Below are 25,601 nucleotides of genomic sequence, written 5' to 3'. Positions count from 1 at the left end.
GCTGCAGTTAGCATGTGCTCACGTATGTGAGACTGATTAGGCCATCCATTATTTATTCTTGAACAGCATTTTCTGGCTTCATTTCAGACACAGGCACCCAAAGTACCCCTGGCACCTGTGAATCATATTTGTTCCCTCCTCCCTGCCAAAAGGAAATCCTAAAGAATCTTGTAGTTTACATAAGCAGTTAGCAGCAGCTGGCAAGAGCAGCAGAGACATACAGGCTTCTATTTATGTCCATGGGAATCTGGGACTTAGCTTTAGGGTCCTAAAACACACAGACAGCCTTAAACAATAGAACACGTGCTGCTCGGAAATCACAGCCCTCAGAACAGCAGGGCTGCAAAATGAAAGTGCTTTTATTTAAAACAAACATCCCAGCCTCTCTGCAGCCAAATGAGTGTCGTTCTTCCAAGGGGACATTGTTCGAACAATTTCTGGAATCCTTCTTTGCAAAGTGCCTTCCCCAGTCTGTTCCCATGAAGTGGTAAAGAACCTGCCTGCCGATGCAGGAGATGTAAGAGATGTGGGTTTGCTCCCTGGGTCAGGAAGATCTGCTGAAGGAGGGCATGGCAACCCACCCCAGTATTCTTGCCTGGAGAATCCCACGGACAGAGGAGCCTGATGGGCTACAGTCCATGGGGTTGCAGAGTCAGACACGACTGAAGCGACTTAGCATGCACGCCCAGAACACTAGGCTTAGTCCTCCAGTCTTCATTCTTTGCCCCTCCTCCTATCCCACTCCTTAACTGGCTGACCTTTCTTGTGCCCCGGCTGAAATATCTCCTCCTTAGGGTTGGGTTGCCCTGCCCATTCTCAGGCTAGCTCCATTCCCCCTGCGACTTGTCCCCAGAGCACTTACTTCCCCTTGGGTGGCCCTTGTCATGATGGACAGAATCATTTATTTTTTAAAGATTTTTTAAAAATGTGGACCATTTTTTAAAGTATTTTTTGAATTTGTTACAATATTGTATTTTTTTTATGGTTTGGTTTTTTTGGCTGCAAGGCATGTGGGAATCTCAGCTCCCCGACCAAGGACTGACCTTGCACCCCTTACATTGGAAGGTAAAGCCTTAACCACTGAATCACCAGGAAAGTCCCTAGAATCATTTAGATCAGGGATCTAATGCCTAATGATCTGAGGTGAAACTGATGTAATAACAGAAATAAGTGCAGTGCGTGCGTGCTCAGTTATATCTGACCCCCTGAACTGTAGCCCACCAAGCTCCTCTGTCCATGAGATTTTCCAGGCAAGAATACTGGAGTGGGTTGCCACTTTCTACTCCAGGGGATCTTCTCGACCCAGGGATTGAACTGAATCTCTTGCGTCTCCTGGCAATGGCAGGCAGTTTCTTGACCACTGCGCCATCTGGGAACTCCCGACAGAAATACAGTGCACAGTGAATGTGGTGGGCGTGGCCCACCCCCAAACCACTCCTACCCCCTGGTCCAGGGAAGAACTGTCTCCCACTAAACTGGTCCCTGGTGCCCAAAAGGTTGGGAACCGCTGACTTAGATGTCTTTCCCACAGGTAGTCAGAGCCCCGTGAGGACAGCGATTTTATCTGTCTTTACTGCTGCAACCCCAGGGTGTGGCCCCAGCCCTCCAACCCAGTAGGAACTCAATTAAAAAATTATTAAAAGAGTGTAAAAGCCTGTTTGCAAAAATCACGTCCACCCGCAAAGGACCCAGATTTGTCACCCTTCATAAGAGGAACAGCTGGCATGTATCAAGAGCTTACTGAGGGCCCAGCACTGGGCTCTCAATAAGGCATTCTTTCCTTTGAGCCATAGACAATGCTGTTCCCTGGGAGCTGTCACCGCTGATTTACAGATGAGGAAATTGAGACTCAGAGTAATGAAATCACATGGTTAGGAGGCTGTTTAACTCCTACCATCTTTTTGTTGTTGCTGTTAAATGAAAAAGAAATATGTTGGGAATTTTAAAAATCTAGATATGTAGTAAGGAAAATAACCCACTACTCTAAATTTCCATTGATCAGAGTTTTAACTGATGTTAATGTCTTGGCCCGTTTTCTTCCTGCTTCCTCTCTTTTCTTTCTTCACTTCTCCTGGTTGAGAACATTCAGAAGAGTGTGCTGAAGTTCTCAGCAACCATTTCTAGAGAAAGGCAGGGTGCAGTCTTGCATCATGCAGAATGTTGGAAATATTACTTTTCTGTCTCTCACGATGGCAGCGGGTAAGTCTGGGTGGGTAATGGAAAAGCCAGTCTTACCAGACAGTAGGGCTTCCTAGGTGGCGCTAGTGGTAAAGAACTAGCTTGCCAACATAGGCAGGTGTAAGAGACACGGGTTCGATCCCTGGACTGGGAAGATCCCCTGGAGGTGGGCATGGCAACCCACTCCAGTATTCTTGCCTGGAGAATCCCATGGACAGAGGAGCCTGGTGGGCTACAGTCCATGGGGTCACGAAGAGTCAGACACGATGGAAATGACTTAGCACGCATGCACCAGTAATCCCTGCAGATGCTCTGATCTCAAAAGAAAGGACTCCCAGGGAAGGGGTGAAACAGGAAACCCATGCTGTATTCTTACCCCAGCCACAAAGGCTGGCCCCAAGGCCAGTTCCTCCAGGGAGGACACCCAGAGCTGCCAGCCCCCTTTACAGAGCCAGCCCAGCTCCTTCCCTTTTCAGTCCTCACCTTCCTAAGTGCACCAACGAAACAGACTCCCTCTCCAACCCTCTTTACTCCCCAGAAGGCAGCGTGCTGCCCCCCTGCACTTGCTACCAGCCTGGATCACAGTGTGTATTTCTGAGTGTGAGTCCTATTTACACCTCTCTCCCTATCAGATTGCAAATTCCTCAAAGGCAGAGACTGTTTCTTATACATCTTTCTCTGCAGTATTTGGCATATAGAAAAGACTCAGTAAATAAAAGCAGCCAGACATCAGCTGCGGGAAAAGTAGAAAAAGACACTCAAGAGTCAGACCTGGTTCAGATTCCAGGTCTGCTACATCATAGGACATGGCAAAGAGCAGGCACTGTTTCTAGATCCTGGGGGTGAAGGAGTCTTTGGGCCTAGAAAAGAAAACAACAGTCTCAAAGGCCCTTGCTGAATCATCTAACTTCGGAGAAAACAGAACTTTAGGTCCCGCCCTGATGCTCCAGGCTGGTTTTATCTATCTGGGACTTATCACCCCCTGTCCAGAAACCTTCCACCCCCTACACCTGCCCAGAAGACTTATCACCCCCTGCCCAACTACAAATGCCACTCAACTAAAGAATACCCAAAACATCCCGCCTGATTAACGTTTCCCTTATCGCTTCCACAAACCTCCCTATAAATATGGAGCCTCCCTGATCCCTCTTGGGGCTCAGCCTGGTCGACTGTCACCCCTTCTTGCCTGAATAAAGGTAACCTACTTCCGTTGAGGTCATCTTTCCTTTTCTGCCTCGGCCCGAACTATACCTTACAAGGGGGAAGTGATGGGACCTGGATTTTGGTTTAAACTTTGCTGTGGTCCTAAAGCAAGTTACTCAACCTCTCTGAGGCCCAGGACCCCCAACTGTAAGAAGGGGGAGACAGCTACTTTACTGAGTACTTTAAATACAAAATAATCCAGGTAAAAACACTGGACACACAGTAGGTCCTCAGAGAGATGTTTGCTCTCCCATCTAGACAAACAGCCCCCTCCGTCCCCTTTATACTTGGGGGTGACAGCATGCAGGGCCCAGGTCTGACTTAGCCCAGAACAGATTCTAGAAATGGCCGTTTGCAGTAAGACCCAGTCCAGCGGCCCCTCATTGGAAGAAGGCACAGAGACCTAAAGATTCAGCTCTCCACACCAGCTACACAGATCCAAGGTGCCTGATTCTTTTCCTGGCAGAGAGAGTCCAGGTCTTTCTATTTAATATAAAGACTGCCCCTCCTGAGAGCTACAGCAAGGACAGAGATGGAGCTAAAAGCCTCTCTGGAATGTTTTGTGATGTTTATCATTAGAAAAGTCACCCAGGGCAGGACAGAACCTTGGGAAGGCAGATGGTGAAGCAGTCCAGACTAGGTTGGAATTTGAAAGAGGGCCCATGGGAAGGAGAGAGAAGGACGGGGTGCCCTGAGTTCTGGGGAGGACAAGAGGGGTTGCAAGGAGGGGCTGGAATGGAAACGCTGTATCACTTCAGGAGAAACCTGGTGCTCCAGTGTTAATTGCAAAAACAGTCTCCTCCCAGTGCCTGGGGGGTTGGGCCTGTTTGGCAGATGTCCAGAGGTTTGTGAGAATGTCTTCACGAAGTCCTCCAGGTGGTCGTCCCCTTTAGCCTGTGTAGGAATGCAGGGGCTCCGGGGCAGAGGGTGCTCTCCATCCCTCATTGGATCTTCTGCAGGTCCTCGGGCCCAAAAGATTCAGGCAGCAGTTCCCGGACTGTCCTGACAACATACGTGCCATCCAGCTTGGTCATGTAGACAGCCCAGTCGGTGCCAAACTGGAAAAGAGGCAAAGCCAGCGTGAGGGAGGCAGTGTGGCTGAGGGGAGGGCTGCCCTGGTTTGAGTCTGGCCTGGGTTGAGTGCCTCTTACTGTCTAATGTGCCTCTCTGTGCCTCGGTTTTCTCACCTGTAAAATGGGAATGATAATAATCATACCTGGTTGATAGGGCCTGAGGGCGGAGCCAGTGAAAGATGGCATGAGCAGTTAGCACAGTGCTTGGCACATTGCTAAGGGGCAGTAAACGCTCTGTTCCGTGATGAGGACTCATCAATCCTTTGGCCACCTGATATGAAGAACTGACTCATTGGAAAAGACCCTGAAGCTGGGAAAGGCTGAAGGCAAACGGTGAAGTGGGTGGCAGAGGATGAAATGGCTAGATAGCATCACCAACTCAATGGACATGAGTTTGAGCAAACTCTGGGAGATACTGAAGGACAGGGAAGCCTGGCGTGCTACAGTCCATGGGGGTCACAAAAAGTCCGATGCAACTTAGCAACTGAACAACAATGGGGCTTTATAAGAACAATATCTAACCCCTGGGGCCAGATCCCCTCCTGTTGTGACAAAGGACAACTCATATCTTCCTCCCTTGGGGCTTCTCGATAACTTCTGAGAACCTGGAGAGATTGCGTGCCTGTCACACACTGTACAATGAACAGCAGGATTGCATCATCTGCGCTTTGAGGCAGGTGGATATTATTCCCATTTTACGGATAAGAAAACTGAGGCTTTGCAGAGAAACATGGGGCAGATGATGAAACTCTTTGGGTTTCACTGTCTTGATCTGTGAAATGGCTTTAGAGACAAAAGACTTATCAGGCAGGAAGATAGGTGTCCTGGGTGGAGAGTTAGGTCAGCAGTGTAATGGAGCATAGCCTGGGGAGTTGGAGTCAACAGCCTGAGGCTCTACCTGGCCAGATGGAGAGTACTGGAGGCAGTGGGTGGGAGGGGCCCGCACGCAGTGCCTGGCATGTAGTAAATGCCCAGTGGAAGCCATCTGTACTGACAGCTAGGGCTCCTAGTGACCGCCAGCTCTGCAGCCTGCTCTTGATGCTTCGGCCTGAACCACCACGTTATTATCGGGCACAGTCCATCTTTTTAAAGCTAATGTTTTAAGGAAGGAAATTTCTCTGCTTGGCGGGCTCTGCCTGAGGGTGTGGGTGAAAGTTGAGTGGAGGCGAGTTTAAGTGCCAGGCCTCCAGCCCCCAAGCTTCAGCTCTTATTATTTGCATTTTGGTTTCCGTTTTGCTTCTCTCTCCTTCAGCTTTTCCATTTGCCATCTCTCATTTGCCAACATCTGATCTGCATGGAGAAAACAGCCTTGAGCAATTAGACGGAGGCAGGGCCTGGGGAGTCAGGGAGCTGGCATCCTGATGTGCTTGCTGCCTGTGGCCTGGGACATGCCGTGGTACTGGGCGGCCATTTGTGCCCCTCTAACCAGGGGTGAATGAAGTCCCTAATGTGAATTCAGAGCCTTCCCAGTGGCATTTTTCATCTAGATTTGGGAAATGAGTCCTGCTAACTGTGCCTGATTTGCAGGCCTGGCGAGCAGCAGGAGGATGAGGATGTCTGTGTGTTCTAGAGATGCTAGTAACCCCCCAAGACTCAACAGCAAAACTGAACCCCCCCACCCGCCTCCCACCAAATTCCAGCAGCTCCAAAGCAGAAGCCCCCATGGAACAAGCCACTCTGATTCTGCACAGCATCATGTTATCTCTACTGTGGCCAAAAATAATGTGTCCCTTTTGTAGGACCATGAAGGCAGGGAGGGGGCCTTTACGAGGGGAGTGTGGGCTTTGCTGTCGGCCGGAACGGCTATAGTGAGTGCCAGCTTGCCACTGACTGGCGGGCTGTGTGTCCTTCTGCAGGTCACTTGCTTCTCTGACAAACGACCCACACTTCCCTCCAGGCGGGGCGAGGGGATTAAATGAGATGCTGTATTTAGAGGGGTCGAGGATGTCTCATCAGAGCTCAAGGCCTGGGGACCCTTCAAGTTGGTGGCTTTAGCCTTTGGGGGCTCTGGCCGGCACAGGCCCCTTTGAGAGTCCATCAGAGCTATTGACATCCCTCTTCCTCAAATGTACATGTGCATATCAAAAACCTCATTGAGCCCAGATTCAGAAGAAAGAATCGAATTCAGCCCCTTGGTTTTTAGAATTGAAGAAACTGAAGGCTTCCAACCAAGATCTTTGTAAAAAGTACATCAGATCCTTTGAGTCTCTTCTTTTTAAAAATAGCCACTGAATTCCCTTTATTCTTTTCTTCCCCCAACTTGTGTTTTAATATCACAAAATATACATAGGGTTTATCATTTTGACCATTTTTAAGTGTACGATTCAGTTCCCTTTATTCCTGGAGTGAAATATACCCTCTATCCAAGGACTACTAGACCCTGTGTGATGCGCCCCTGACCGCCTTTCTATCTTTACCCGTCACCACCCCTCAAGCCCTGCCCGGTGTTCTAGCCTCTTTGGCTTTCAAACTGCTCATGCAACTCACCAAGCGTGTGGGCATTAAACTTGCTGCTTCCTCCACCTGCAAATCTCGAGATCTTGGTCTGTCTCATCTTTTCTCCTTATTTATATCTCTGATCAAATGTTATCTTCAAAGAGACTCCCTTCCCGGCCATCTAAAAGTAGGGGTTGGCAAACTGTTTCCCATAAAGGGCCAGATAGTAAATATTTTATGCTTTGCGGGCCATTAGGTCCGTGTTGTAACTCTTCTCTCTCCCCTGGTAGGACCCAAGCAGCCAGAGGGAACGTGTGAATTGGTGTGTGGGACAACAACATGCAGAAGTCTGGATTTGCCTGCGGGCTGTTGTTTGCTGACCTTTGACTCTGACCTAGAGTCAGCTCCACCTTCTGTCGCTCTCAACTCCTTTCTTCTGCGTTTTTTTTTTCTCTGTAGCCCTCTTTACTCTCAGCAACTCTAACTGTTGATTTATTTTGCTCCTTATTTGTCTGTCTTCTACACTAGACTATAATGCCTGTGAGGCTTGGCCTGTCTTTTCACCACTGTCTCGCCAGAGCAGGGTCAATGCCTAGCCCAGAACAGACACTCACTCAGGAAGTATTTGCTGAATGAAAGAATAATTTCCAGTGATTCATGCAAGCTTGGGAAGGCCTTAGGAGTCAGCCAACCCAGCTAATAGGACAGTCACTGTGTCTCTTCACTTGGCCTGGCTTGGCTCCCAGGGCCTGGAAGAGCAGGGAAGAGGAGGGGAGATCCATTCCAGAAAGAAAGGGAAGTTGCTTACCTCTCTCATGACCTGTCTGCAAGCCCCACAGGGTGAGATAAAATCATCTTGCAAGTCACTGGGGAAGCAGAGAAACAAAAACATGGATCAGTCTCTGGAAACTTGAGAATGATTGCTTAAATTCAGGAGTCCTGCCTGCCTGCAGATTAAGTCAAATCCCTCAAGGCAGTTCCTGGTTCACAGATGAGCCTGTCCTAGAGGGTGAGAAGAAGTGGACAGAACTTTCCACACTCACAAGAGGCAAGACCATGGCTAGGACTATTCTTTTCATTGGTGTGTTCAAAGAATGTTTAGTGAACACTTACTATCACCCACAACCCAGGGACACAAAGGTTAAAGCGAATTTGTCTCTGGCCTTCAGCCTAGTGGGTGACAAGGAAAACTAGATGAGTTATCATTTCAAACAACATACAGTAAGAACACACGGTAAGCAGGAGATGATCCTTGACTAGGGAGGGAGAGAGAGTATTTCATGGAGGAGGTAGCATTGACCTGGTCCTTGGAGGAAGCGTAGAGTTCATAAGTCATCAATAGTGAGCACCTGATCTGCTCCAATCTCTGGACCAGGCACTTATAGACATTGTCTCATTTAATTCTCAGTATAACCTGAGCATCCAGATGACCATTTATCATCAAGGACACAGGTTCACTAAGATGAAGTAACAGAGAGCTATTCTGAAGCTCCGGGTTTTTCTCTGTTGCAGACAAGGGATATAGTATGTGCAAAGGTCCTGAGGCATAAAAGAATAAGACACCTGTGAGTCCTTGAGAAAACTGGGTACCCTGCATCTGAGAAAGTTGGAGAAGAGAAGCTTACAGCCAAGGGATTGTCTCTGAGGATGAAGGTACCCGCAGGCAGCCCTCCAGTTCTGAGCAGGACAAAGGATGGTGTTTAAAGAAAGAGGAAACTGTAAGAACCTCCAAGCTTGATAAAGCGTCAGAGGTTAAGCCAGTGGTCACCATTATCTTTGCGCTTCTAAGACCCACAGTTCTCTGATGTCTCTGGAAGATCACAGGATTTAAAATTCAGTTCTTGATCAGTTCCTCCTTTTGTTAATTACATGTGACTTTGACCAAGTCATTTTAACCCGTGCAAGGATCATTTCTTTGCCTATAAAATGTGGGGAATAAGGTCATCCACACTGTAGAAATGCTAGGATAAAATGAACTAAGACGTGCAAAGAACTTCCTAAATTTTAGAATGCAATACACACATTATTACTGCCTATACTAGTCACTGGGCATTATTCCTTTAGATAGATAAGCTCTGTCATAATTTTTGTACCTTGTCATATACAGTTTTATTATACACTATGTGCTTTACGTGGTATAATATTATATAATTAACCTATTTTGTATTAACAATAATTATCACATTATTTAATAGATGCCTAGAATGTGCCAGACACCCTCCAAAGCATCTTACAGTGTTTCTCTCATGTTAATTGACAAACAGTTATTTACTGAGCACCTACTATACACCAGGCACTGTCTATGCCGGGGATAGAGCCGTGAGCAAAGCAGGTGGAATTCACTGCACTCGGGAGTTTTTGACTAATCAGGTGAACCAGATAACCGGCAAACCATCAGCCTATCAGCCAACCACGTATCAATTACAGCTAGAGACAGATGCTGTGAATTGAATAAAGCAGCTGAGGGGAGAGAGAGTGGAGGGCTGCTGCTTTATTTAACCTTCATGACAACTCCCTTTTACCTCTGGAGGTCCAGTTAAAGAAAGCACCTGCTCATGGAAAGGTGGGTCCTCACTGAGCACACTCACACTCCTAGCTATAGAGGGACCCCTTGGGGACCTGAGAGGGTGGGGACCGCTGCCCAGGATGCACACTGAGCTGGATGAACCCTTCTGGTTACCAAGTGGCTGATGTTGCAGCCAGAGCCTCTCGTTAGCTCTTTGGAGGCTGTGCTTGGGTTTTTTTGGCTGCACCGTACAGCATTCAGGATCTTCCCCCGACCAGGGATTGAGCCCGTGCCCCCTGCATTAGAAGCACAGAATGTTAACCACTGGACTGCCAGGGAAGTCCTGGACTCTGTTATTCTGTATTTATTTATTTTTGGCCGTGCTGGGTCTTTGTTGCTGCATGGGCTTTTCTCTAGTTGTGGGGTGGGTTTCTCACTGCGAGGCTTCTCTCGTGGAGTGCAGGCTCTAGGGCGCCTGGGCTTCAGTAGCTGCGGCTCCCAGGCTCTAGTCTCTTGTGGAGCACAGGCTCTAGGGCGCCTGGGCTTCAGTAGCTGCAGCTCCCAGGCTCTAGAACACACACTCAATAGTTTTGACGCATGTGCTCTGGGATCAGGGATCAAACCCGTGTCTCTTGCGTTGGCAAGCAGATTCTTTACCACTGAGTCACAGAGAAGTCCACCAAGTTTTGTTTTTTTTTTTTTTTTTTTTAGTTAATTACTTTGGCTGTGCAGGGTCTTAGCTGTGGCATATGGGATCTAGTTCCCTGAAAGAAAGTGAAAGTGAAGTCGCTCAGTCGTGTCCGACTCTGCGACCCCATGGACTATAGTCTGTAACCAGGCTCCTCCGCCCATGGGATTTTCCAGGCAAGAACACTGGAGTGGGTTGCCATTTCCTTCTCCAGGAGATCTTCCCAACCCAGGGATTGAACCCGGGTCTCCCGCGTTGTAGGCAGACGCTTTACGTCTGAGCCACCAGGGAAGTTCCCTTACCAGGGATCAAATCCAGGCCCCCTGCATTGGGAGCACAGAGTCTTAGTTACTAGACAACCAGGGAAGTCTCTGTTTTTTATTTCATTGCATGCATGTTGGCTGAGAGCTTGCTCTGTGCTAGGCAAGCCTGGGAGGGAGCAACAAAGACCTGTCAGAGAGTCCCGGCCTGCAGGACCTTGAAGTCTCAAAGGGAGATCAAATCTGTGTGTAAATGTCACAGCTACAGGCAGACAGTGGTTAGGCGCAGGGGAGAGGTGGGACTAGAAGCACCCCAGAAGGTGCTGGGCACACAGGGACCTTCCTTCCTCTCATCCCCCCTTCTCCCTTTCCTCTAGCCTCTGCCTCCCTGCCTCGTGCTGGGTATTGACAGTTTCCTGTGCTTTGTGCTGACCTTGGGCACACACTGAGGCCAGCTCATCAGACCTGACGGGCTGGAAACCTATCGACTTTGATGATGACAGCGGGGACCCCAGGGGGGAAAGCTCATCTCCTCGTTAGCCAAATCCCCCCTGAGCTGCACACATTGCATTTTACAGATCTCGAGGGGGCTCTCTGAGATGATGCACACCCATCAGCACTAACAAGAGAGCTGGCACTTCCCATTCACTCTCTAAATCCACACTCTCAATTTAACAAATCATTAGAGCAGTAATGACTGCTTTTCTGGCTTGGGGATGCCAGTGCAGGCTGAGCACCCAGAGAGGAGCGGTTGGGCGCTGGAAAAAATGTAGTTTTTGTTTAAACAAGGACATTTACTAATCGTCACAAACAAAACCCAGTCATGTTGAAGAGTAGACAATGACCAAGAGAAAAAGTCTTTCAACTGGAACATTCTAAACAGAGCAGGGCCACCTAGCCATTCTCCTTTTGTTGACTTTGGCCTCCTTTTCCCCAGAATATCATTATTTTCTTGGATCAGCTTTGAAATTGAGTTATCCCCTCCACCTCTTTTTTCTCCCCTGAAGTGTAATTCACATCCTGATCTCTGCTCATCTGCACAGAATGTTCCCAGGGCGGCCTCATTTATTCCTCCCAAAGCCGGAAGGAAGCCAGGACAGACCTTGGTCCCCAGAGAGCTCTCGGAAGCTGAGGCCCTCCTCCAGAAGCGCATCCTTGGCTCCAGTTACTCAGGGGAAAAAACCTTCAATAAAGTGGATCACCTCAGGGCGAGACCAAGCTCCTTTGAGGATCTTATCAAAGAAATGGAGGCTGGTTTCTGTCATGCAGACCCCATCATCCTTGTTCCTGGTCCTCATATTTCTGCCAGAAAAGGCCTGCATCTCCCCGACAATGAAGAGATCATTTACTCCTAGTCCACGACCCATACACCCAGATGTCTCTAAAGACCAACACCAGGTCAGCCCTGCAGTCTCTTTCTGGGTAGATTCAACATTTCCTACCTATTTTCCCTGTGCTGTTATCTTGCTAAGAGAACTCTCTCTCATAGATAATGCAACGGTACACACAAGAGTAATTTATCATTAAATCAGAAGTGTAATGGGGTCTGAATTAATAAAACAGCCCATTCATATCACTTGAATCCTGAAGCCACTGAGTCTGGGTCCGTGGCCAGAACTCAAAGAATTCCCTTGGAGGGCACACGTGGGAACTTGGATATTTATGTTTGGGGCATGTAGAGAGAGCTGATAAGTGCTCTTGTTCAGCCAGAACTCGGGCTGGAATCTGATCAGTTTAAACCATAACCTGGGTTGCCTGGCTGTCACCCCACCAGCCTGTCCTTTTATCCTGGTTCTTGCACCTAGGGGTGACTGATGCCAAGCAAAGGTGCCAGCTTGGACAGTGAAGACAGGATCCCCGGATTGGCTCAAGGAGAGCAGGGAAGAGGGTTTCATTTCCCGTCACAGCACAGCAAAGTGGAATGAGCTCTGGAGTCGGACTCTAGAGATCTATCTGTCCCAGCTTTGCCACTAATTCCTAGGAAAGCTGCTCATCCTCTCTGGGTCTCAGTTTCTTCAACTGTAAAATGGGTACAGTGGCCAGGAAGTCTAATCAGGTGCTTTTAGGTCCCTCTTGCTTTAGGTTTCTTAGTGGCCTTTCTATTGTATCTTGTAGGGATGCTATTGTACTTGGCACTACTATCAGAACAAGAACACACCTCCCTTTGTCTTAGAGTTGTCCTGACTGTTTATCTGCTCTTTAGGCTTACCAAGGGCAGAGTCTGTCTCTTATTTATCTTCTACTTTTAGCCCTCAGCCCAGCGCCTAGAGTGCCTGGCACATAGGAAGTTCAGAATAAACACCACAGGTGAATGAATGAATGAGTGAGTAACAGGTGTGTGGTGGACGCTGGCTGGACAGATGAACGAGTATTGCTACGACTGGCCTTTCTCACTCACCTGGCAATAGCGATTGCCCTGAACTCTTTGTACCCTTCCGAGATGGCCTTCTGGATGGCAGTTCGTTCAGCACAGACGCTCAGCGGGTAGCAGGCATTCTCTATGTTGCACCCTGAGAAGAGAGGAGAGTCCAGTTGTGTTACCAGCAAAACCACTTCCTGTTGCATGTGTTGAGTAAGAAGCTTGCCCCATTCCAGAGCTGGGAGGGACCCGCTACTCAAAACAAGGTAGGGGAAGGAGAGGGCAATTTGACCAGAAGCACTGGGAGGCTTGTGACTCACTGGTGTGGTGGCTTTGCCCAGGGAATTCCCACTCTCATCACTTCCCCAGTGCTGGCATCTTGAAGCAGAACCTGGGAGCAGGCGGAGCCTCACAGGGCTGATGACCCCACCCTCATTTTCCCAGCAGAGGTCAGGGCCAAGGGAGATGCTGAAGCTTAAGAAGGTGAGCAGAGCCCCTGCCTGGGTCTCAGAGACGGAAACCACAGCCTGGGACATGGTGGCGATGCTGATTCAAAGATCGGGCCTGGGTCAAATTCTTGATGTGGATACCAGCTGTCAGGGTTCTCTGTGAGTTGATTTGCAAAACAGAAGTGTCAAAAGCAACAAAATAAGAAACAAAAAGCTCCCAGGCTTTGCAAAGGGTGTCTGTGATTATACAAGCCTTAAGGCCATCCATTTCCTCCAGGGAAGGTGGGCTGCCAAGGTGGCACAGTCCGGAGTAAGGGAGTCTTCCCTGGTGGCCCTCTGTGGAGTGTCCCTGGGGATAAATGGGCAAGGGCTCTTCCCAGGAGACAAAACACTGGCATAGCCAGAGTGGCTGACCAGCAGACTTCCCCTTTGCAGGCAGGTGAGGCCATGAACCGATGGCCACAGGAGCTGGACTCTCCCAGGACCATCAGGGTGTGATAGACAGTACGTCACTCTTCACAGCTTGCCCTTCTCCCTGAGGCAGGATATTCATTGTTCCCCAGTATTCATTTTCTCCTTCTTCCTTTAAGTAATACAGGTCATTTTCAATCCAATATGGCTGACCCCATGGCTGCTCAGAGACTACATTTCCCAGCCTCCCTTGCAGCATTTCACCTAATAGGATGTGGCACAAAGTGAGGTAGGAAACTCCGGATCTCATCTTTTGTAAAGAGACTTGCCTCGTCCTCTCTTCTCTCCTGCAGAGACTGGGGCGGGGTGGGACAGCTTTGACCATGTGCTTTATGCTCATGAGGATGGAACGGCAACAAAACAGAAGGAACTTGGAAACCTGGTCAACTCGTGGAGCAGGGTCAAGTTGCCTGCTTGCCCTGGTGCGTGTGTGCCCAGTTGCTTCAGTCATGTCCGACTCTTTGTGACCCCACGGACTGTAGCCTGCCAGGCTCCTCTGTCCATGGGGATTCTCCAGGCAAGAGTACTGGAGCGGGTTGCCATGCCTTCTTCCAGGGGGACTGTCCAGACCTAGAGATCGAATCCACATCTCTTCTGTCTCCTGCATTAGCTGGTGGGTTCTTTACTACTAGTGCCACCTGGGAAGCTCTAAGTTGCCCGGGACCAGCTGCCTGCTCTGAGTCATTATGGGAGAGAAAAAGAATTCGAGTCTCTGCATCTTGGGATCTTTTGGTTAGAGTAACTTAATCTATATCCAACTAAAACAGAGATTTGCAGTAAAAATAAGATGTAGCTTTGACAAAAAGAACAAAACGAAACTAAGTGGCCTTGGCTCAGCAGTTGGGAATGGGACTTCCCTTGTAGCTCAGTTGGTAAAGAATCTGCCTGTAATGCAGAAAGCCCGGGCTCGATCCCTGGGTTGGGAAGATCCCCTGGAGAAGGAAATGATGACCCACTCCAGTATTCTTCTCTGGAGCATCCCATGGACAGAGGAGCCTGCCAGGCTAAGTCTATGGGGTCACAAGAGTCAGACATGACTTAGCAACTAAATCAATGTGAAAGAAAACAAAGATATGGCAAGAAGGAAATCTGATGGCCCTTGATACTCCTGGCAGATTATTTGCTAAAGCCCCAACCTGGAATAAACTGGAAGGCAAACTATATTACTGACTCAGAGGATTTTCTACCTGGCAACGGGAGACACCCTGTGGCAAAGATCTGGTTAAGGCTGTCATTTCCACCTAGCCATTGTTTCGGGAGCTTCAAGGTAGCCACCGTTCAAAAGAGGCAGCAGGGTAGGGCTGGGCAAGGAAACCAGTCAGTAAAACAGGGGAGTTGGCAGGCTGAAGAACTGTTGCACAGAAAGGATTCTTTGGGTGTGACAGAATTGGGTAGCCAATGAAGCCAAAGGTCTGGCCTATAAAAGCCTGCAATTGTTCCATCCCTAGAAAATACAGCGCCCCCCAGACCCTACCATCAGAAGTAAGCTCAGAGAGCTGTGTGCCCTCCAGGAGGGTATTCTCTTGGACACTCACTTTGGCTGTACGGCCGAGGATGATAAATGGTCAAGGAAGAAGCTCCCAGAGGGCAAAGCCAGCAGCCTCAGTGGACAAGGGGGTTACCCCCAGGGCAGAAAAGGGAGGCAAGGTGGACTCCAGCGCACCAGAGTCTTCACACTTCTTGCCCCACAGACTTGGTAACTGCATGGACTGGTGGTCCACGGGTGTTCCGTTTGCCTAATGGGAGATTTGATGATGGTTAGTCTTTCCTACTCCACATTGCGTGGTGCCCGAGCAGGAATGAAGTGAGGGGCAGATGACTATTTTTAGTTTTCAGGCCCCTGGATGATCAGGGCCACATCTCAACCTGAGAAGGGGGACTGTGCACCACCAAGGGATCCTGCTGCTAGGGCTGGATGCAGCGGCTGGGTGAACTTTGGGTTGTCACCCACAGAAGTTGTAAGTGGGTCCAATGTGTGTGAAGAAAGAAGTACACAGATACTCACAGGCCACAGGGGGTTTTATGGCAAAGACTTAATTGTTCTCAGTGTTCACACTTCCAGTAGAACCCACTGAAGTTTAGGGATTTCTCTCTGGCAGTCCATTGGTTAAGATTCGGCACTTCCAATGCAGAGGGGATGGGTTCAATCCCTGGCTGGGAAACTAAGATCCCACAGGCCAGGAGGTGTGGCCAAAAAAAAAAAAAAATCCACTGGAGTTTAGTTGGGCACGTCCCTACCTAGCTAGAAACTGCTTTCCCAGCCTCCCAGGAAGCTTCGTAGAGTCCTATAGGTTTAGCCAATGGGATGTGAGTGCAAGTGTTGGATGAAACCTGACCCGCATTGGATCAATCAGAGCAGAGCAACTGACCCACACTGGGCCAATCAGAGCTGAGCACCTGACCTACCCTGGGCCAATCAGACTATCCCTCTGTGAGGGAATTTAAGTTGTTCTCTAACATTGTGAGTTGGGCCTGGGTCCTGGTGGCAGGCTAGTTTCTGTTCTTTACAGAGAAGACCAATAGGACACAGTGAAAGGAGAATCAACTCAGATGAGAGACGGTGGCAAGAGTCTGGCCTTCTGCTACCGGTTGCCCCTGAAGTACAGAAACACTCCAGCTCTGCCACCGTTTAGTTATAGGAACTGACGTACCCTCCTTTTGCCTAAAACAGTTTGCATGCCTTTGTATCATTTGTAGTCCCACGGGAATCAATTAATACAGTTGGGACACAGGACAGCCAGCAGTCAGGCAGTTGTAACACTGAAAGGAGTGGTTGATGTTTATGGACTGTCTGCTTTGGCAAAGCACGTGTTCATATTCACATGTGAGTTACTGCAGCCTGGAAAGCGGGCGCCTGAATGCTCAGCCCCTCTGCTAGGTCAGTGAATAAATGAATGAGTCTTTCTTGCTTCCTACCTAGTCTCCCCAGCCAGGTTTCTGATCCCTGTTGGAAATGACTTCCTTTAAACATATCCTTGCCTGCTGCACCTGCCTGCCCCTCCCACCTTTGCTGACCTGTGACCTTGTTTAAGCACCAACTCACCTTAAAACACAGCCTCACTGAAATGCCACAAAGAAAAAGAACCGCTCCTTGTGTCTGTCAGGCCGGGACAAGAGTCGGCTCCCTTGTGTTTGACTTTTGCTGCTCCCAGGAGCAGAAGAATTGCTCCCCACTCCACTTCGGTCTAGCAACCCTCCCAGCCCCTGCCTTGTCCCTGACTCAGGAACACTCTTCCCATTAGACATGATTCACATAAATATTGGGTTTTGCTGAGGTGCTCTTAAAGCAAATTGTCAGACTTCCAGAGGTCCAGACTCTGAAGACAATTGCCTGTGTCTGCTTTTGAAGTTCAGAATGACCTCTTATAGAGAACTCTTCCTTTTCTGTGTGTGAAAACGTTAACAATCCAGTAAAGGAGATGGAGAGAGTGTTTTAGAAGGGAGCGTGCTCACATACCCTACTGTTCAAATAGAATTTTGTAGAAAGAGTCCGTGGGTTCTGTTCTGCCTTGGGACCCTTTGCCCTCTGGCTCTGAGAATTTGGGAAAGGGACTGAACCTCCTTGAATGTCTCATTTTCAGTTTGTAAAACGAAAACGACAGCACCTTCCTCTCAGGCCTCTAGTGGGAATGAGTTGAGTTCACGCAAGTAAAGCAATGAGCACAAGCTCTGCTGCTGCTGCTGCTGCTGCTGCTAAGTCGCTTCAGTTGTGTCCGACTCTGTGCGACCCCATAGATGGCAGCCCACCAGGCTTCCCCATCCCTGGGATTCTCCAGGCAAGAACACTGGAGTGGGTTGCCATTTCCTTCTCCAATGCATGAAAGTGAAAAGTGAAAGTGAAGTCACTCAGTCGTGTCCGACTCCTAGCGACCCCATGGACTGCAGCCCACCAGGCTCCCCCATCCATGGGATTTGCCAGGCAAGAGTACTGCTTCTCTGGAGCACAAGCCCTGGCACAGACTAAATGTCCAGCAGCTGGAGCTGCTATTCCTAATCGCATGAATGGCAAGGCTTTGGTGGTGGTGGGACTGAGTTTCTGCTGCTTCTACTCAAGGTGTGACAGTTACCCTGTCTCTGCCCTTCAGGCCACTTTGAAATCCTTTCCATGATTACAAAAAGTCCCTCATCATCTGGTGCCAACCTGCCTACCTCTTGGACTTCATCTCCTTTTGCTTCCAAGTATACACCTGCTACAGGGCCTTTGCACTGGCTGTTCTAACTGCCCGGGACTCTCTTCCCCGCTCTAAGCACATGGCTCACTCTACCTAGGTCTCTGCTTAAATGTCACCTCCTCAGAGAAGCCTTCCCTGATTATCTAAAATTTCTTCCTCCCTCTATCACCTCCAACTCTCTCAATCCATTCCTCCTGCTTTAACACTTAACACTTTCCTGGAATGTCTCTATTCTCTAATTTCCCCATTACTCCCCAGGTATAAGTTCTTGAGGGCAGGGACTTGGTCTGCATAATGCATTACCGTATGATCAGGGCCTGGAACAGTCACTGGGCCCAGAGCCGAAAACAGTGATGCTCAGTTAGTTACTTATTATCAAAGGGCTGGATTTTTGCACTTTGATGCTAAGTCTCTGAGGTGCGAAGGAATAAATGTATTTGAGGCCTCTAGCAAGTTCAAGTGTAATTTCCCAGTCTTGCTTTAAAAAACAGAAAGAGGAGGAAGGGAGGAAGGAAATCCTTGGCCGTGAACTGTAATCCTGAAAGGCCAGACAATATTGTTTTGCTTCCCTGAGCCCAAAGAACAAAAACATCATCTATCCAGGCAAACCAACTCCATTTCTGGTGTTTGTCTCACTGACTCAAACATACAGGAGAGACGGCCTGGGATGGTGCCAAGCTAGGGATCCATAATTAGAAAAGATTGTACCACAAATAATACTATAAAGATAGTGCTATTACTACTAATTGCTTTCTTTTAATCTTTTCTTTTATTGCTTTCCTTTGGGCTTCCCTGGTGGCTCAGCTGGTGAAGAATCCGCTTGCAATGAGGGGGACCTGGGTTCGATCCCTGGGTTAGGAAGATCCCCTGGAGAAGGGAAAGGCTACCCACTCCAGTATTTGGCCTGGAGAAAGCCATAGACTGTGTAGTCCATGGGGTTGCAAAGAGTCGGACATGACTGAGAGACTTTCAATTTCACTTTATCTGCCAGGCACTCCATGGAATTTTTAACAGTTCTGTAGGGCAAATGCTATTATAACCCCATTTTACAGAAGGTAAAAGCTGAGACTAGGGGCAGGAAGGCAACTCATGTCCTGGCCTGACAGACACACAGAGTGTTCTTTTTCCTTGTGGCATTTCAGTGAGGCTGTGTTCTGAGGTGTTTTGGTACTTAAGGTAGAGCTGGGGTTGGATATCATCAAGACAACAGCAGGGAAACGAATTCACAAGGAGGTGACTGGGACCAGTCCCCCAGAGAAGTGAGCACTGTCCCCTGCATCTGCATCTGCTCTGCCTTCTGAGGGATCTTCAGATTAGAGCAGGGCTTCCCACATTCAAGCAAGTGGGCATCTCCTGGAGGGCTTCTTAAAAGATTTCTGAGGGACTTCCCTGGAGGTCTGGCGGCTGAGACTCTGTGCTCCCAATCCAGGGACCCAGGTTCAATCCCTGGTCAGGGAACTAGATCCCACATGTCGGGAGGAAGAGCAAAGATTCCACGAGCTGCAACTAAGACCCTGCACAGCCAAACAAATAAACTTTTTTTTTTTTAATTAAAAAAAACAACAACAAGATTTCTGAGTCCTACCCCTTGAGCTTCTGCTTTAGCAGTTCTGGATCAGAGCCCATGAACGGAAACTTCTAACAAATTCCCAGGAGGTGTCAGAGGCTGTGGGTCTGGGCCACGCGTGAGAACCACTGCACCAGACAGATGTCACAGCCATGTGTTTGAACACTCCCCTCTCTCCATGTTCCTGCCTCCCTGCCCGCTGCAAATGCAACGCGGCAGTTTCACTAATGAATTCTATCCTAACTCAACCAGAGAGCTGAGGGGTGTTAGCGAAGCCTGTCTTTGTGATAAGCTGCTTTTGAGTGACAGTGGAGAGGACCAGTGGATGAGGCTGGGATGGGAACGGGTGGGCAGGGCTATACGGAGAGAAAGCTGGTTAGGGAACCTGGAGGCCTGCGGTATAAAGCATAAAGAGTGGTCCTGAGGTAGAAAGGGAGCCCCCGGGAGGGAATCCGGAGGGCAGGGACTGGATGGGGGAAGATAGATGAAGGATCGGGTTTAAAGTTTAAGTCAAAACAAGCTGCATTCAGCAGTTAACCAGAATGTCCTTAAGTTTTGTTTTTTTTTTTAAATATGGTTTTTCCCTCCCAAATTAATTACAGCTGATCCAGTAAAGTGACTCCATGACCTTCCCCCCTCCATCCATGGCAACAGAGTGCTACAATCGCTCTAAGAGAGGAGGAAAGGGAGGGGCAGACCATCATTCCAAGAGCTTGAGCTGAAGAAGAGGAAGTCCCCCATCTGTTGGGTGGTGCCCACAGGGTGGTCCTCCGTGAGTCTCCCCCAGCCCCTCCCACCTGGGTGGCCCTGGCTGGCCCCACCCCCACCCCCTTGGGTCCCATCCTAACTCTTCTCTGGGTCCTTGCTGCCCCAGTCCCCCAGCAGCTCTCTCTCCCCCACAAGCACCTCCTCTCCTCTCCCCACGGCAACGAGAGAAGGTAATTGTTGGAGTTATTAATTACCATCCTGGTGGCCCAGCTGCAAGGGGCACAAGGCCCTGGCCAGGGTCAGGGATAACAGAGGAAATAAAGCCATTATGAAGAGATCATGACGGCAAGGCTATCAGACTTGCTTTTGAGTTGGCCGAGACACCAGCTGCCCCTGACGGTGGTAACTCCACGGAGGGCTAGTCTTTTGTGAGGCTGGAGAAAGTCACAGAACTGGGCCGACGCATCCCGCTATGAGCTATAAACTCACAGCGTCTGAGTTCAGCTGTGCCCTGTCTTCTCAGTTCAGTCGCTCAGTCCTGTCTGACTCTTCGTGACCCCACGGACGGCAGCACACTGGGCTTCCCTGTCCACCACCAACTCCCAGAGCTTGCTCAAACCCATGTCCATTGAGTCGCTGATGCCATCCAACCATCTCATCCTCTGTTGTCCCCTTCTCCTCCTGCCTTCAGTCTTTCCCAGCATCAGTGTCTTTTCCAAAGAGTCAGGTCCTCACATCAGGTGGCCAAAGTATTGGAGCTTAGTGTCTGTGTCCTAATCATCTCTGATTCACCCCCTGATGCCCTACCAGGTTTCCTCTGGTTGTTCAAGGTCCCCTTCTCTCCAAGCCTGGCCTTCCTGCCGTCTGCTCTCCCTTTCCTTCTAAGTAAGGAGACCCAGGGGTTCTGGTGAATGCCCTCCATCGGTCCCCTCTCCTCAGCACAATTCTCTCTGCCCTCTTCTGCACATCCATGCTGCAGTGAGGGGCAGCAGAAGGAGCAAGGAATTTGGAAACAGATGAAACTGATCCTCAGTTATCCCATTTGTAAATGTGCATTTGGCTCTTGGTTAGGTCTGCTTGTTACCTCCACACTCCTTCTGGTAGTAACAGATCACTCTCTCTGCATCGAGGCGGAGCCTGTGTATGAATCCGCTGGCCCCATCATACTATTCCATTGTGCCAACAGTGATTGGCCCAGGGATGTGCATGTGACTGGAGAGGGACCAATCAGAGCCCTTCCTTGGAATTTTTCCATCTTGAGCTAGTGGGAAAGAATTCTTCCCTCTCTGCTTTTAAGGCTGGAAGAATGTAAACTAGGGATGCCTGAGCTCATGTTCCCGATGCCTGGAGAAAGCCCACCTTTAGATAAAAGGAAGGAACCGGCATCCAGGATAAGGAAGAGCATGGTGGCGCTTGAGTTCCTGGATCCAGCTGTCCCTGAGGCAGGATCTACTTTTGCCCATTACAGTGCTGGTTGGTTTCTGGTGTCTGCAACTTGAAGTGCTCTAACGCATGTGGCACCCACTGTCTCCTCTCATGTGGTGGCTATGAAATCGCAAAAGATCTTTCATAGACGTGTTTGTGTGTGAGTGTGTGTGTGTGCTCAGTCACTCAGTTGGGTCTGACTCTTTGCGACCCCATGGACTGTAGCCCGCCAGGCTCCTCTGTCCATGGGATTTTCCAGGCAAGAATACTGGAGTAGGTTGCCATTTCCTCCTCTAGGGATCTTCCTGATGCAGGGATAGAACCCACCTCTCCTTTATCTCCTGCACCGGCAGGTAGATCCTTTACCCCTAAGCCACCTGGGAAGCCCCATAGAACTGCTGCTGCTGCTGCTGCTAAGTCGCTTCAGTCGTGTCCAACTCTGTGCGACCCCATAGACGGCAGCCCACCAGGCTCCGCCGTCCCTGGGATTCTCCAGGCAAGAACACTGGAGTGGGTTGCCATTTCCTTCTCCAATGCAGGGAAGTGAAAAGTGAAAGTGAAGTCACTCAGTCGTGTCCGACTCCTAGTGACCCCATGGACTGCAGCCTACCAGGCTCCCCCGATCATGGGATTTTCCAGGCAAGAGTACTGGAGTGGGGTGCCATTGCCTTCTCCGATAGAAGTGCTTAGAGAAGGCTTAATCCATTGTAGTTATTAATATGACTGTTGGTCCCTGCCCACGATGTCCCAGCACCATCCAACTCTGTCTCATCCTTCCCCTCGTCTCCCTAGCTGGAAACCCTAGAATGATATTCTTTCCTTTCATTCTCATATGGCCCACCCTAGGTCCAATCCATGTGTCCCATACAACCCTCCCAGATAATTCCTTCCTCTTCACCCCACTTGCCAGTGACCTAGGCCAAACCACTCTCTCATACATTCAACGAACCTGAACTATAGGCCAGGCAACATGCAGTCAGCAAGCAAGACATGCATCACCCCCTTGACACTCTTCCGTCTGCCCCCGTCCTCCCTGAGCACCTGTCAGACGCACTGTCCTCAAACCCCCTTTCATGTTACTTTTCTTGGCTCCCTACTTTCTACCTCATCAAATCTCAGTGTCTCCACTCGGCCTTCAAAAGTCCTCCACAATCTGCCTCTAAGCCATCACCATCATGCCATTAATGGGAGTGGTAGAAGCAGTCACTAGTGGTGACAGTCCTATCGTGGGCCAGAAACTGTGTGCTAAGCACTGTCGCCCCTTTAAAGGCATGAGCTCATGGAAAGCTTCACACCCAGGGTGAAATCCGACATCTTTCATGACTGAGGCGGCAGGGGCACCGCCCACCAGGGAGGACCGCTGGGCCAGGAACACCAGCTCTGCTCACAGCCATCCTGAAAGGCAGGCCCTGTGATCCTCCGTTTACAGATGTGTAAGCTGAGACCCAGGAGGGTTAGCCTGGGGTCACACACAGCCAAGAAATAGCTGTGCCGATGCAAACTCAGGAGACTCTAACTCCTCCAGGGCCTGTACCCATCCCATAATGCCTCCACAAATGCCCACTGCACGACCCTTTTCCTGGTGACATCAGGTCCTTCCCTGCCATTTAAACAGGCCCCACCTCTGCTCACTTCATCTGTTCTCTCCTACAGTCGTTGGCTGAGGCTCCCACTTGCAGCCATGGCCTGTACAAGAGGAGTGGAGACCTCCGTGGGGGCAGGGACCGTCATTTCTGCTCCCAGCGGCATCTCCAGCACTTGATACATTATCTAGCACATATTGGTGTTTGGCAAACATGTGTTGAATGAATAGATCAATGCAAGGATGCGGAGGGCCCCTCTCTGTACACCATCCATAGGAGATATGGAGGTGCTGGACGAATCAATAGCGGATTGCATGTTCAAGGCCCTGAGCCTGTGGGTTGCAGTGTTGTTTGAGGTAGTGGTTAATGTTTAATGCTCATCTGAGCCACTGGGCCAGGCCTGAATTTCCACATGATACTCAGAGATTTTTGTATCCCCCACAGGAAAGCAAATTTGGGAGTCAGGGAAACTCTAAGTTCCAATCTCAAAAGGCAAGGGATGAGATGAACATCAAGGACAGCCCAGAAGGGCCACCATAGAGGGGGAGGTGTGGGACTCCAGCCAGGCTCCCAGCTGAACAGTGGTGGGGGCAAGGGCCTCACATTTGAGCCCGGGGTGCTTGGGGTGGGTGTGAGCTACCAATGAGATTACACATGTAAGCCTCTGGTCCTTCAGATGGCTGCCGCCAGGTGGAAGGGGGATTCTGGGCGGCAGCACTGGGCAGGCTAGGGATTCGCATCTATCGTCTGGACCAGTTCTCATCTGCGTGGGGCAGCAGTGGGAATGCGGGGGGAGGGGCAATTGGCATTTCCGCTTACCGGCCACCTCCACGCCCTGTTCCCCACTGTCATTAAAGGGGATGTCCCTAAGCTTAGCAAAAACAAGTCTGAATTATTGTTCAAGTGAGCTTTTCTATGAAGCCAGCAAACCAAAGAAAAGTCGCTTAGGAACAGATTTGTGCCGGCTCAGATTCCTGTCTCTCTCTCCGCAGGAGGGCACTCAATACTGGCCACCTGAAACCCACCTGGCTCCTTTTCTGCAAGGCGCGCGCTCGACTAAGGAGTCAGCCCTGGATTACTCGATCTCACGCCCAGCCAGCCCCCTGGGTGGTGGGTGACAGGAAGAAAGCAGGGTTTGGGGCGCCCTTGCCCTGGTCACTGAAACCCGTGAGACCTCGAGCAAGCCATGTCACCTCTCTGGACCTTCTTCACTACAAAAAATGGGTGTAACTCCTAGGTTGATGGGTGGGGGTGGGGGCGGTGAGGACTTGCACTTGTAGCCTTGAAGTCTTTGCAGGGTGCCAGACACAGAGGCGGGGCTCAGGAAGTGTTAACCCTCTCCCTCCCGGCTCCAGCGGGAGCTGCCCGAGGCTCTGCATTTGTGGCCTCCCCTTCCCCACTTCCTTCCCCATCTCGCCTCCGCTTCCCAGGCCCCCCAGGAATGGAAAGCCATGGGGCTTGAGCAGTATATTCATCCCGGCCGTCTGGAACGGCAGGCAGGGCCGGGGGGTGTGGCGGCCCTGCCCAGCGGAGAGGGGAGACGGAGCACCCCTGTTGCCCGTCCGCGTCCTCCTCTGACTTTCCGCCCAGGCTGCCGCGGAGGGGACCCCCAGGCGCCGCCCTTACCCGAGAAGATCCTGCCGTCCCCGGTGAGAAGAGCGGCCCCCACGGGGAAGCGGCTGTAGGGGCAGTAGGCGGACTTCTTGGCCTCTTGGCAGGACAGCAGCAACCGCTGGACGTGCTGGGGCTCCAGGGCGAGGCTGGGACGCTCCTGGGCCATGTCGATCCACCGGGGCCGGCGGAGAAGCGGAACGCGAGCTCGCAGCCGGTGTGGGCTGGGCCCCACCGCGACGGCAGCTCCTCCCCCCGGGGTGTGTCCTTGCCGGGAGGCGGCCAGGTGCGCGCCCCTGGGGGTGCTGGGCAGGGCGGGTGAGGGAGAGGGCTGGGGACAGAAGGTGTGTGTGTGTGCGCTCGTCCCAGCGTGGATGCCCAGGGTCCACGGGTGCTTTATGCGCTCCCGTGGGGACCACTCCCACTGCTGGCACGCTCTGATGAGTCAGAGGGTCGGGACGGGTGCCACTGTGTCGGATGTGACAGTGGACACGGTGGCTTCAGGGAAGAGGCCGTGGAGTGGTCAGCTTGTGGTCTGGGAAATCCAAGCTCCAAGTGTTGACCAGCCTGTTTGTTGAATGACTCCTTCAGTGAGGGGTGTGGTGAGACTGAAAGGGCAGGGCTGGGGCAGCCCCACTGGCTTCCTGAGTCAGGGAGTGTGAGGCGCAGCCAGAAGACCAAGTTGCTTCTTTATTTACACTCATCCTCCTTCCAATTCCTCTTTGTCCCAACCCAGAAAGTAAAAAGATCTCAGCTGGAGAGAATCTCTGAGCTCATCTACTTAGGATGCCTCACTTTGCTGTTGTTGGCAGAATAGACATTGGGCTGCTGGTAAAAGAAGTGAGTTTGCATCCTGGCTCCACCACTTCCCATTTGTACCACCATTGGCAGTGACTTGACCTCTCTGAATTG

At 50.3% G+C, this 25,601-nt stretch overlaps 1 protein-coding gene across 1 annotated transcript; it reads right to left on the bottom strand.

Annotated features, from left to right (window-relative positions):
- Positions 1–328: 328 nt before the first annotated feature.
- Positions 329–25,601, bottom strand: CDA (cytidine deaminase). Its single transcript, XM_005905211.2, has 4 exons — positions 24,705–25,601; positions 12,743–12,854; positions 7,699–7,756; positions 329–4,439 (listed from the first exon to the last, which is right to left on the bottom strand). Exons 1-4 carry the CDS (start codon positions 24,856–24,858, stop codon positions 4,323–4,325), a joined length of 441 nt encoding a protein of 146 aa, XP_005905273.1. The 5' UTR covers positions 24,859–25,601; the 3' UTR covers positions 329–4,322.

The sequence above is a fragment of the Bos mutus genome, chromosome 2 (assembly GCF_027580195.1).
Source record: "Bos mutus isolate GX-2022 chromosome 2, NWIPB_WYAK_1.1, whole genome shotgun sequence".
Lineage (NCBI taxonomy): Eukaryota > Metazoa > Chordata > Mammalia > Artiodactyla > Bovidae > Bos > Bos mutus.
This window is presented reverse-complemented; position numbering and strand designations above follow the sequence as displayed.

What these genes read in the sequence shown, in the direction of transcription:
- CDA (XM_005905211.2), bottom strand. Translation starts at nt 24,858, where the DNA reads ATGGCCCAGGAGCGTCCCAGCCTCGCCCTGGAGCCCCAGCACGTCCAG. An exon ending in GGACGGCAGGATCTTCTCGG is followed by an intron (nt 12,855 to 24,704) that starts GTAAGGGCGGCG and finishes CTCTCTTCTCAG; the next exon opens with GGTGCAACATAGAGAATGCC. An exon ending in GCAGACAGGTCATGAGAGAG is followed by an intron (nt 4,440 to 7,698) that starts GTAAGCAACTTC and finishes CCTCTTTTCCAG; the next exon opens with TTTGGCACCGACTGGGCTGT.